Source organism: Balaenoptera physalus (genome assembly GCF_965194825.1).
Source record: "Balaenoptera physalus genome assembly, chromosome: 5".
NCBI lineage: Eukaryota > Metazoa > Chordata > Mammalia > Artiodactyla > Balaenopteridae > Balaenoptera > Balaenoptera physalus.
The window spans coordinates 89,135,228-89,148,194 of NC_138884.1; the positions used below are offsets into that span (position 1 = coordinate 89,135,228).

The following is a 12,967-nucleotide window of genomic DNA, read 5'->3' on the forward strand; positions in this document are numbered from 1 at the left end:
AGCTTTTCTGGATATTTTAGTAACTGCGTTGCTGGGTACAATCTGTTACCTGTTCAGTAGCCATATTACTTTCTTATATTAAAAGAGACAATCCAATCTCATGAATAATCTAACAGAATGCTACTTAGATGTTAACATGGATACACATCATCTGGAGATCTTCTTAAAATGAAGATTCTGATTCATCAGGTCTGGAGGGGGTCTAGGATCTTGCATTTCTATTAGCTGCCAGGTGAAACCAGTGATATTGGTTACAGGACATCTGAGTACAGTCAGCCCTCCATATCCTTGATTTCCACATCTGAGGACATTTTTGATCCCTGGTTGGTGGAACCGTCAGTTGATGAACCTGAGGATGCAGAGGGCTGACTGACTGTAAGGGACTTCAACATCTGCAGAGTTTGGTATCTGCTGTGGGTCCTGGGACCAATCTCCTGTGGATGCCAAGGAATGACTAGTAAGTGTTATTTCTTTTCCCTAACAAAATTGAGCCATTTGCCTTGCTGACAGTAGCATTTAGATTGTGGTTTTGGGAAAGAATCTGTAAATGATCTGTTCCAGAGAAAGTCAATCTCTTTCCACATTTGTATGTGTTTATAACTTACTAAGCATATGTATTTTCTCCTGTCTATTTTCAGAGGAGAGAAATGACTGGATCAGCGTACTGTTAAATGCACTGAAGTTACAGGCCCTTTCCTCGCAGTCTCAGGGAGCTGTTGCACCTGAGAAATGTGGATATCTTGAACTGAGAGGCTATAAAGCTAAAATTTTTACTGTGTTAAGTGGAAACAGTGTGTGGCTTTGCAAAAATGAACAGGTGAGCTATGTTACAGTGATTGCAAATTGTGGTTCCTTACATTACAAACATGACAAAACTACATTAACAACAGTGCTTTGTTTGTTAGACTGAATTTTCTCAGTTCCACCAGCATCAGGAAGGTAATCTACATCAAATTTGAGACTGGACATCACCCTTTGAAGGAACTGAGGAAATAGAATCATGAAAATTAATTTTTGAAAAGTATTCTTAGCTGAAGTAACATTACAAACTACATGAGAGAATAATTAAGAACCAATTAACCATTACCGCCGTTGTTGAATAGACCTCGTTCTGCACCTGTTGTTATTTCTTTTGTTTTGTGACAGAAAATTATAGAGTAGGCACAGGTAACATTTTCTTGAGTTTACAGGATTTGGGGTTTTTTTTGTTTTTGTTTTTGTTGGTTTTTTTGGAGTAGATATGTTGCTTGCCGAGGAGATAATTGACAAGAGGCAAGTGATTGATATACACACATATACACGCATGCATACACACACATATCACATATATAAATAAGATAGATTGTTGGGATATTAAATTTGTTAACATCAAAGGACTCAGTAGAGAATTTAAATGTTTTGAGGAGACTGATGTTAGTTTTAACAAATTCTGTTAACTACATTTGATTCTGTAGACTTCTTCTTCTCTAACATACCTGGTTTTTAATATGTATAAGAAAATTATTTTCTTACCCCTTTTTAGGAATGAATTTTTAATCTTTCAGCCTAGAATGTATTAGATACTTAGTCATTATTTGTGGAATTAAGCAGGGTGTTTTGGATATCCAATCTAACATGAACTTATTTTGTGATAAATTATAATGGGTTACGATAAAGTGAAATATAAATGCTGACATTTTTCATAACAGAAGATAGAGACAGCAACTCAAAACAAACAGTAGTTTCAAAAAAATTAACTATAGATCTTTATCCAAGTCATCCTCTGAACTTCAGTGTGGATTTATTAATTACATTTTTAAGGATAAGATTTCTTAGCCAATTAACTGTGGAAGGCATCATTGAGCACTGTTGGTATATTAATAACGTGGAGAGAGTTAGCATATTCCTCAAGAAGGGTGGTGATGTACAGCTTAATAATGTGTATGAATTGAATATGAACATTTTCAGTCTGTGAAGATGCTTAAAACTTCAAAAAAAAATTGGAATAAGGTTAAAAATGCAAAATTTGCATGTATCAGAATGGAAGTTACTCTGCCAAATTAATTGAGGTATTCATTTTTTATTTGCACAGACCTGATGGACTTCCAATTACTAGTTTCCTTATTTACATTAGCTAGATTGTCTGGGTTTATGTTATCCTCTAAAAGTATATGTTTTTAAAGTTTTATTAATACTTTCTGGTTAGCAAAAAATTATAAGAAATTCTTGCTTTAATAATAATTGAGCATGAAGAGCATAATAATGACCACCATATGTTAGGTACCAGGTACTGTGCTAATTCATTTATAAACATTCCCTTTTAATCTTCCCCACAAATGTAGGAGGAAGATATTCTCATCCATGTTTTATAGATGAGGAGAATGGCAATTAAGTAACTTGTTTAAGGATTACAGTTCATCCTGCAGAGTTTAATTTAAAACAAGAACTTTATAACTCTAAGCCTAGCTTCTTAGCCACTATATCAAAGTGTCTTTTTAAAGTGTATGTTGAAAAGAAAATTTCTGGCTTGTGACCTTTTAGAAATAGACTAAGAATTCTTTCCTTGAATAACTTAGTTGCCTAGGAGGTTCAGAGTGTGCATTCAGTAAACATTGTATACCATGTCAGGCACTCTAAAAATGATGTGTTTACTGAGGAGAACACAAGTCTTACCTTCCAGGAGGAAAAGTCAGACAAGTCAGCATTTATGGTGGATGGTGAGCTCCGTGCTTTATTAGACTTGTGCAGAAGTTACAGAGAAGGGCAAAAAGGGCATCTAATGTAGTCTGGGAATTAGAAACACTTCGATATACAACTAATCAATATTATCTCCTTAAAAATTAAAGCATTTATGCTGGACCCCTCCTCATCTTTTGAGAGGTAAACCTATGTTTGATTAATGTATATTTCAAGTCTGTTTTCAATGCTTTAACATGCCCATATGTGCACCCTTAAAAAGTGCATACTATTGTTTGTATATGTGGTCTTAAAAAAAAAATTGCATCGTATTATATAGAGCCAGGTCTTAAGGCACTTGGTCTTGAGTCAAGTCTTAAAGAATTAGTTGGCTCAAGACCAGATGGAAAATTAAGGAAGGCCCTTCATGTTTAGGCCCTGACATACCATTCCAGTTTCATCTATTTTTACATCCTTGTATATGTCTTTCTCTCCAGAGGAAAGTTGCTCATGGGTTTTCTTACGTGGTTGAGCAGACTGTGGAAAGAACTTGGGTGACAGGCTAAATAAGGAGTCCTTCTGAATACAGAGGGCTTTAAGCTAGTGTTTTAGGAAAAGCACTAAAAGATAGTAAAGTAGTTAGATGTAACTTCTAAAAGTTTTATACACACAACACATGAAGTAATCTTATGGTTTTTTTAAACGATAGAAAAAAAAACTAATCGTAAAAATGTAAGAGGTGTTCGATTTGAATCTCTGTATCTTAATTTGTATTGCATCTAATTTAAGTCCAAGAATCAAAGCTTAGTTTAAAAAAAATTAAAATAGTGATTTTTATTGCCCACATAACTTACAGTATAAATAAAATAAAAAATAAAACTGACCTACATCCCCCTCACATATGAACTATTTTCATTTTTCTTGACTCTATTTATACATAGTTTTACTAATTTACTTTGGAAGTTTCTCCAGAGGAAGTAAACAAACAGTGGATAGAGGTGGAAGGGTAACTGCTGCAGCATGTGTTGAAGAGTTATTAAAATGGAAGATTGGAAGCTTATTTAGAGCAAAGAAGATTGGACTGGGCTGTAGCCATTCTGGGTTTTCCTTCTTGCTCTGCTACTGATTGGCTCAGATAATTAAGCTAATCTCTTCTGGTTTGAATGGCATCATGTGAAGAAGAGAGTTGGATTACTATCTCTAAGGCCATTATTTAAGTTGCATGTTAAAATTCCAGATATCTGGGCTCATTCCAGACCCATTGACTTATTTCTGGGGTCAGGGGTTTGAATCTGTATTCCTATAAAAAAGCATCCCAGTTGACTCAGTGACTGCTGATGCAAAAACCATACACAGTAAATCACTGCTTTATGGGCTTTTCTTCTTTAAAAATGATAAGCATCCAGCTAAAGAAACGAGATATTTCTGGAGATGGAAAATGTGTAAAGATCTTCTGTGACAGCACTGAGTGCTGCTTTTAGTTCATCATCCCTAATCTTGGGGTTGCTATACCTCTTTTTGAGGTTAACTTTCACTTGGAAGTGTGTCTTTTTCCTGATCAAACACTTTGAAATGTGCAAATGTTTAAGTGGAAATTTAAGAAAATCATTTTTTAGTGGTAATAACTTTTTAAATAGTTTTGAAGAACTATTACTAATAACTTGTGTATGGTTCTAAACTATAGCTACTGTTTTGGGGTTTTTTCCTACAATCTCAATTTTTATATAAAATTAAAATTTTTCAGCTTATAAATTGTATGATAACTGCTTAATTCCTTTTTCTGCATACAAACTTTTGTTACCAGAGCGTGATCTGTTGGAAAAATTAAAACTCCATTTGCAAAATCAGCATACAGGAAAGTGTTTGAAAAACAATTTGAAAATGTTATTTCCCATAAGTTCCTGTAACTCTGTGTGTACATCTGGAAATTTACTCTAACTTTGTGGATTATTGTTTATCTTTTCTAGTGCTTTTCCTCTACTTCCAATAGGTGTCCTTAATATTCCATGTCAAGCATCCGTACTGATATATTTGCAGTAATTCTTTCATTTTTTTCTGGATCTATCCCTTCTACTGAATCAAGAACTTATATTTTCTAAGTTAAAATAGCTATTAGAATAGACTATCATAACTGTGGTCTTATTTTTGAAATTCTTTATTTTTTAAGAAAAGTGGCATGATAACAGCAAGGAAGATGCCAGTCTGCACGTTCTCATCAACAGTACACTGCCAGGTCTAAACTCTATGCAATTAACATGGACTTTTCATTTTCTCAGTTGCCCAGTTCAAAGATTTACTTGTTTTAAATCTCTTTCTTTCCCTTTCATTTATTAGCGGATTGTTGAAACTAACTTGAAGTAGCTTCTGAGCAGGAGAAATGCCTTAGGGAATGTTAGGGTTTTTTGTTTTTTGTTTTTTTGTTTTTCCAGATGGGCTATAAGAGGCAGAATAGAACTATGAAGAGATATGTAAAAACATTTGTTAGAGAGGAAGATGGCAAAGTAAAAATAGATACTAAAATTCTTTACCTAATTGCTCAGTTGAAAAACACTGTGGTGCTATTATATAAATTAAATGTTATCCCTTTAAATGCTTACACCATCTCACAGCCCACTCCCCATGTGTTTAATTTTTGCATATTTTCTTCTATTCCTTGTTTCTGCTTATGTTTATATGCCTGCAATATATTATAATTATGACAGTTTTTCCACATTGTTACTTCAACTCTGTATAAAATGAGTTGTGTAATAGAGTTTGATTACAGTTCACTGTGTTTCTGTATTTATTCATCTGTTTTACAGCAGTTTATTGGGTACCTCTTCATTCCTGGGTGCTACTCCAGGCACTAGGGGCTCACTGGTAACCCACAAGGTCCCTGCTCTTTAGGATCTTACCTTCTGATGGGGTAACGCATCGTGATAAATAAATGAGATTTCTGAGAGCCTTCTGTTTGTAGCCTTTTCTTTCTTTTAGATTTGCTTTTTGGACAAGAATTCCTATGACCCTTTTCTAAAGAATTGTTTATATTTAAAATGCTGTTAGGTACATGAATAGGTACCAGTTTGATTTTAACTTTAAAAGTGTTGTAATTTTTATATTCCCAAATTAAGGCTGTGACAATTTACTTTATTCACTGTTGTGCCCTTAGGAGTTCCAGGCAAGTAGCTGACACTCAGTAAACATTTGTAGAATGAAATGGTTGAATTAATAGTCATTAACAGCTGTTTTCATGACTAGAGAGTTTATATTTGAAAAAAATTTTTCTCTTAATATTATTTTCTTCTTTATGAATTCTCTTTTCATTTTTTCCTATTTATTTACTGGAATTATATTGTCACTTCTGACAATTTCTTTAAGCTCTTCATATAATATAGATATTTATCTTCGTGTCATATTTTCTGCAACTGTTTTTCTAAGCTGTTGCTTATTTTTCACTTTTCAGTTAATTTTTATTTACTTATTTATTTATTTTTGGCTGTGTTGGGTCTTCGTTTCTGTGTGTGGGCTTCTCATTGTCGTGGCTTATCTTGTTGCGGAGCACGGGTTCTAGGTGCGCAGGCTTCAGTAGTTGTGGCATGTGGGCTCAGTAGTTGTGGCTTGCTGGCTCTAGAGCTCAGGCTCAGTAGTTGTGGCACACGGGCTTACTTTCTCCGGCATGTGGGATCTTCCTGGGCCAGGGCTCGAACCCGTGTCCCTTGCATTGGCAGGCAGATTCTTAACCACTGCGCCACCACGGAAGCCTTTTCAGTTAATTTTTGTTGCATAGAAATTTTGTTTATAGAAATAAATTGTGTGTTTTTTTTCCAGTTCAAAGCTAATAGACTTTCTGTATTCTAAAAAATAATTATTTTTATACATTAATTTATCTTGAAATGATGTGGGTGTAGTATATAAACCAGTATTTTTAAAATTTTAGATAGGTAATGAAATATGAACATACCCTCAGGTATATATATGTAGTGTTATATATATGGTACTGCTACTTGAACGGAATTTCTGCAAATAGATATGAGGTGAATTTAAGATAATTGACTTTGGTTTCCATTTGTTATGTTGTCCTGACAGCCAGTCTCCCATCTTTTCCTGATGAGTTTTCGAATATCATGTTAATATTAGGGAATTCATTACAACCAGATGTCTTGCTTGGTGGGTTTGTATATCCATTTAATGATAATTGTGGCATTGAGGCTTTAACTACATTCACTTGGTTAAACATTCTCAAATCGGGGTATAGCAAGAGACTCATTCCCCCAACATAATGTTCCCTCGTGTCTGGCATGGGAATGAAACTCTAACAGAATTTAAATAGACCTCATAGGGCTCTGGCTTGCGTGGTGCAGAAAGAAGCAGCAGGATGGAGGTGGTGGCCTGCTGGTTCTCTGGTTCTATATCTGGCCAAACTCTGCATCTGGTGTTTCCCTGGAAATCTGGTGCCAATGTCATACAATGCCACATCTGTTTCCCACAAATGTCTAAGCACCGAGTTCTTAAATTCCTGGCATGGAAACCTGGCATCTGGTGTTTCCAAAAATAGGTTTGAGATTTCAGCGAATTTGGGGTTAACAAACCCTTCTTTAATTTTTCTGTTTAGGAATCAAACTGTTGCTTTCCTCTTTCACTTTGTAGTTTTAAAAGGTAGTTTGAGCCAGGTTCTGTTGCTACGCATTTGTACAAATAACCCATTTCAGTGTCGTGGTAAATATTTGCCATTAATTCTAATCTGAATGTTGAATATGGAATCATTGGTGCGGATACTTTCAGTCACCGTAAATAAAATGGATATATTCTCATTGAAGACAAATTCTGTATTTAGAACCCTCAAATCAGGGGACTGTCTGGATGTATCAGACCCCCAATGTATATTTCTTTATTCAGTTTTTATAGCAATGCTATATAAGGTAGATAGTACTATCTTTTCATAAATGAGGAAATGGAGGTCTAGATGAATTAAGGACCTTGCCAGTAGTCATACAGCCAGTAAATGGATCAGCCAAGATTCTCCCCCAGTTCTGACTCTTGGTGCCCACATCATCATTATCATCTTTGCAACATCAGACCTGCTCTGCCAAGTGTGGCCATTCATGCTCTTTGAGATCCTACATTGTATGACAGCAAATTAACTGTAAAATATAGTTTACTCCAGAATCTGTTTTTAGCTTTATGCTTTCTGTAACAATATATTTCTACCTATTGAATTTCTATGCTATTGTTTTTTTTCAATGAAGTTTATAGGGTTTTAAAGGTTGAAGTCTGGCATGTTACCGACTCGTGCCTATTTTCCAAAATGAGAATAGTGCTCACAATCAGATTGCAGTTAATGGGTAATTTAATTTTAATTTTCTTGAAAGTTTAACACTCACATTCCATCCCATTTTACAAAATTTATATATGCCTGCTAGTTATTTTTAAGCATGCATTTTCTTGCAATTAACTTTTTAATAGGTAATATGTTCGGTTGCCTTCACATTCAAGAGGTATAAAATAACAATAATAATAACAATTAGTTAACTGGGAGTAGATAGCAAGTTTTGTGCCAGGCATTCTTCTAAGCATTTTTTATGTGTTAATCCTCACACACTGATGCAATAGGTACTACTGTTAGCCCTATTTTGCAAACAAGTGAACTGAAGCGAGAGAGGTACGCTTGATCAAGCTGGTTTGGATTTTGTTTTTTGCCCAGTCAGGTGTCACCTCCTTTGGAAAAAATACAAACACAGCTCTCTCTTGTCTGGGTTGGATTCAGTGCTTACCCTACAGCCATGGATCGTTTTTTTTTTTTGCACTTATTACAATTCTCTCTCATTCCCTCCTTAGACTCTAAACTTCCCCGAGGTGAGTACCCTGTCTTATGCTTTTGTGCAGACCCACAGCTTTGCACATTTCTGGCAGATGCTAAGTTCTTACCAAACACGGTTTTGCCAAGACAAATGTTTTCATTTAAAAATGGCTGTATCTGCTCTGCCTTCTTCGCAGAATTGTTAAGAAAATCAAATAAGAGTTCATAGCTGTTTGTAAGCTTCAGAGCACTGCACTAACAGATATTAAATCAGTTATGGAGTGTATATGCTTAATGAAGACCAATGCTTTTAAAGCCTTTGGACATTAGCAGAAGGGCTGGAATCCAGGACAAATAGGTTCTTGACAATCCAACGTGTCACTGTGTTCTGACCAGCCTACTTTTAACCACTAGCCTTAATAATTTCAAATGGTTTTTGTATAATCTGACTGCATGCTTTTTTTTTTGCTCTGCAGAAGGCATAGAGAAATGTTTGTATCCTGATATTTAAGTGCTGTAGACTCATACTGTCTAGATCCTACAACTGGTTCTGCTGTCTAATTCATTGTTTCTCAGTATTTGCTACGTATGAGAATCATATGGTGGTAGTTTTGTTTTGCCTTTTTTTAACTGAAAATCCTTAGGCAAGCCCTCTGAGTCGTGGGATCAGAATCTCAGGGTGGGAGGAAGAGATCAACACAGGTAATTCTGATGAGCATCTAGGAATGAGATATGTTCTAAACATGTTCTAAAGACTGTGTGAAAAGATGGCTTAATGTCACCACAAATATTTTTAGTAAGAAATGCAGTTGTTTCATATTTAATAGCTTTCAAGAGCACTGACATTTATTTTGTTATTCTGCTGTACATTTTACAGTCCATTTGTGCTGGTGAGTTCAGTGGATACTCTAATTACTCAAAACCATATGGCCATGGCAAGCAGCTGATAAATGGGTTACAGTTTCTTTCCAGGCGAAAAAATCATCTTTGCCTTGCTTGGGAGAAATCTGGGGCCTTGAGCCAACCCTCACTTGTTTTATTTTTAACAGAAGTCGCAGCTTTATATGTAGATACTTCACGACTTGCTTGTCGAAATGAGGCACCATCTCTTCAGGCTGGAGCCTTGATGAGGCTCATCAGTTTCCATCCAAGGTTGTCAGTCTTACCATCTGCTAGTCTGATGGTCTGAGTCTGTATCTCTGCCCTTAGTAACACACAGTACCTGCAGGCCAGGCCCCCATCAGAGAATAATAAGCGGGAGTAGTCTGATAGCCAGGTCTTGTCAAAAGCTGCATCACAGAGAATTGTTTGAAGAAGATGCAGCCTGACTGTTTTATTCTAGAGGTACCCCCATATCAAGCTGAGCCATCAGAAAGCTGTTTCTAAAATATCTTACCTGGCTACCCCTACTTTATTTTCTGGTTTATAAAAGAGAGTTTGAATTTCTAATCACATGCCCTGGGAGTTTCTCCAATAGTTACATTATCCAGCAGGAGCATTGGTATAGATAACTGAGAATCTGTTTTCTTTAATTTGATAATTATAAGTTTAACTCTATACCAATATGCTAAAACTTATTAAAATGGGGCAGATTGGAAAAGTTTGATTCCCCTCCTCCATATAGTACTGTTTTTTGTTAGGTGGGCTTATGATACAAAGTGGAAGTATATCACCTTCTAAGTATTTCACAACACCTAGCATGTCTCTGCATCTTTTATATTCCTGACTCAATTTCTGGCTTGTTTCTCCCAACAAAATGAACCATTGTTCTTTCATCAGAAAAAATCATACTCAATTTACAAATGGGTCATTTCTTCATTCTCACTAAAAACTTGTACATTTTAAAAAATATGAAGTGAAACTTTTCTGCAGTTTGTGAATGGAAACCCTCTACGAATGGGGGAAATTTGTTATAATGTTGTTTTATTCCACTCATTTTATCAACCAGGAATGTATTAGTATCAGATGACAAAAACCTGAAGGATAGTTTAAATAGACAGGGATTTGTTTTAACAAATCTCTTGCTAATGCCATCAGAGAACAAGATTCTTCCTATTTTTTTTTCCTCACTCTGGCATCCTTACAGTACAAGAATTTGTCCTCAGGCTTTTCATCTCAAGGATGCTTACATTCTAAAATGGCTTTGTGCTTCTAGATGTTGTTTCCCGAGAAGATGGAAAGGAAAGGAATGAAATTCTTTTCTTCGAAGATTTGTCTCTCCACCCCCCTCCTCTTGCCCCCCAGGCCAGGAATTATTTATATTTTATTGACCAGAAGTATGACATATGTTCACTCCTAGCTGCAAGGGAGATGGGAAAATAGTACTTTTGCTTTTAGCTTGTACAACAGGAGAGACAAAGAGAAGACCTGTGAATTGTTTCTTTCACGGTCTCTGCCAGAAGTGTCCTTCCTGAAAGTGGACCAATATTTTTTGCAGTCGTCTTTAGTATGGCTACTTTTTCCTAGTCATAACTTAATTTAGGAATTCAGAGCACATTTAATCTGAACCTGTTCACATAGATAATTCATTTTTCGAGGTACAGATTAATTGTATTTTTAAGGTGTGAGATGGTTTGAGAAATCAAATTCCAGAACCCTTATGGCTAGATAATATATTGCAAACTTTAATGCTTTTAGAAGGCAGACTTTGTAGCCTTTTGAACAGTTTCTAATTTTGGTAGATCAAGCTGAACATAGTGGCTGTAGGTGCTGAACCAATGACAGTTTTCATACGAAAATAGCATTAGAGGAGCTTTTAAAGAATCTAATTGAAGGAAGAAGAAAGTAATGAAATATTGGAAATGAGATAAAATTGTAATATAAGTAATGCTTTTGGTTGAGAGCAAATGAGGAAAATGTGACAGAGCAGAGGTAACAACGTACAGCAGAACAAAGAGTGAGCAGTCAGATGGCTTGGGTTTCAGTCCCTTTCTACCAGGTACAGCCAGCTGCACTTTCCGCGTCACTTTACCTTTTTGAGCCTCGGTTTTCCCTTCTTTTTATCTAATTAGTAATTATACCAACCTCATAGTATCATCTGGCTCCCCCAACTGGAAAACGGCTGGGCACATGGTAAGGGTTAGTTCACTGTTAGTTCCCTTTACTAAATGGCTAAAGGTGAAAAAGTGCCTAACTGTTAACAGGAAGGCATATGTAGTTCAAGATCTATGTCCTAGTCAACTTGTGTTTCATGTGAAAAGACCCTTGCTTTATTAACAGCCTGTCAAGCTTCAAATGCTATCGTGTTACCATGTATTGAAAGTGACTACCTAAAATAAAACCACTCTCAATCCATTTTTAATGAATTAATTCCATCTTTATATGTTGTAGTAAAATTTGATGAGGTTTATTAAATTTTAGAGATATAAATGTACTTTCAAAATCCATATTTTTGTTTCTTTATAATTTTTTGTTTTTCTCCAAACTAGGATTTTAAGAGTGGACTTGGTATTACCATAATTCCTATGAATGTAGCAAATGTAAAGCAAGTGGACCGAACTGTGAAACAGTCTTTTGAAATAATCACTCCCTATAGGAGTTTTAGGTAAGTTATATTTAAACATTTTTTGTTTGTACTACTACAGGAAAGCTTGAGTGATTCCCTTTTACATTGCCAGTGGTGATTTTACTTCTTATAGGACACTTAATAAAATTATGTTCTTACTTTTTCATATTGTATAATTTATTAGCCAGTATATAAAAATGTGCCAATAGGCACATGAAAAGATGCTCAATATCACTGATTATTAGAGGTACACAAATCAAAACTACAGTGAGGTATCACCTCACACCAGTCAGAATAGTCATCATTAAAAAGTCTACAAATAATAAATGCTGGAGAGGGTGTGGAGAAAAGGGAACCCTCCTGAACTGTTGTAGGAATGTAAATTGGTGCAGCCACTATGGAAAAGAGCATGGAGGTTCCTTAAAAAACTAAAAATAGAGTTACCACATGATCCTACAATCTCACTCCTGGGCATATATCTGGAGAAAACTCTAATTTGAAAAGATACATGCACCCCAGTGTTCACTGCAGCACTATTTACAATAACCAAGACATGGAAGCAACCTAAATGTCCATGGACAGATGAGTGGGTAAAGAAGATGTGGTATATATATATACAATGGAATATTACTCAGCCATAAAAATAATGAAATCTTGCCATTTGCAGTAAACTAGATGGACCTAGAGATTATCATACTAAGTGAAGACAGACCAAGACAAATATCATATGATATCACTTATATGTGGAATCTTAAAAAAGTGATACAAATGAACTTATTTACAAAACAGAAACAGACTCACAGACATAGAAGACAGACTTATGGTTACCAAAGGGGATGGTGGGGAGGTAAATTAGGAATTTGGGATTAACATATACACACTACTATATACAGAATGGATAAACAACAAGTACCTACTGTATAGCACAGGAAACTATATTCAAGTACCTACGGTATAGCACAGAAAACTATATTCAATATTTTGTAATAACTTATAATGGAAAAGAATATGAAAAAATATATAGATATATA

General features: G+C 35.3%; 1 protein-coding gene across 10 annotated transcripts in view; it reads left to right on the plus strand.

Annotated features, from left to right (window-relative positions):
• Positions 1–12,967, plus strand: part of ARAP2 (ArfGAP with RhoGAP domain, ankyrin repeat and PH domain 2) — a 206,873-nt gene that overhangs the window by 71,233 nt on the left and 122,673 nt on the right. For all 10 annotated transcript variants that reach the window (XM_082464518.1, XM_082464520.1, XM_082464521.1 and 7 more), the window contains 2 exons: positions 639–817; positions 11,860–11,975. In XM_082464518.1, the coding sequence (XP_082320644.1) occupies positions 639–817; positions 11,860–11,975 (295 nt within the window). The remainder of the gene's footprint in view (positions 1–638; positions 818–11,859; positions 11,976–12,967) is intronic.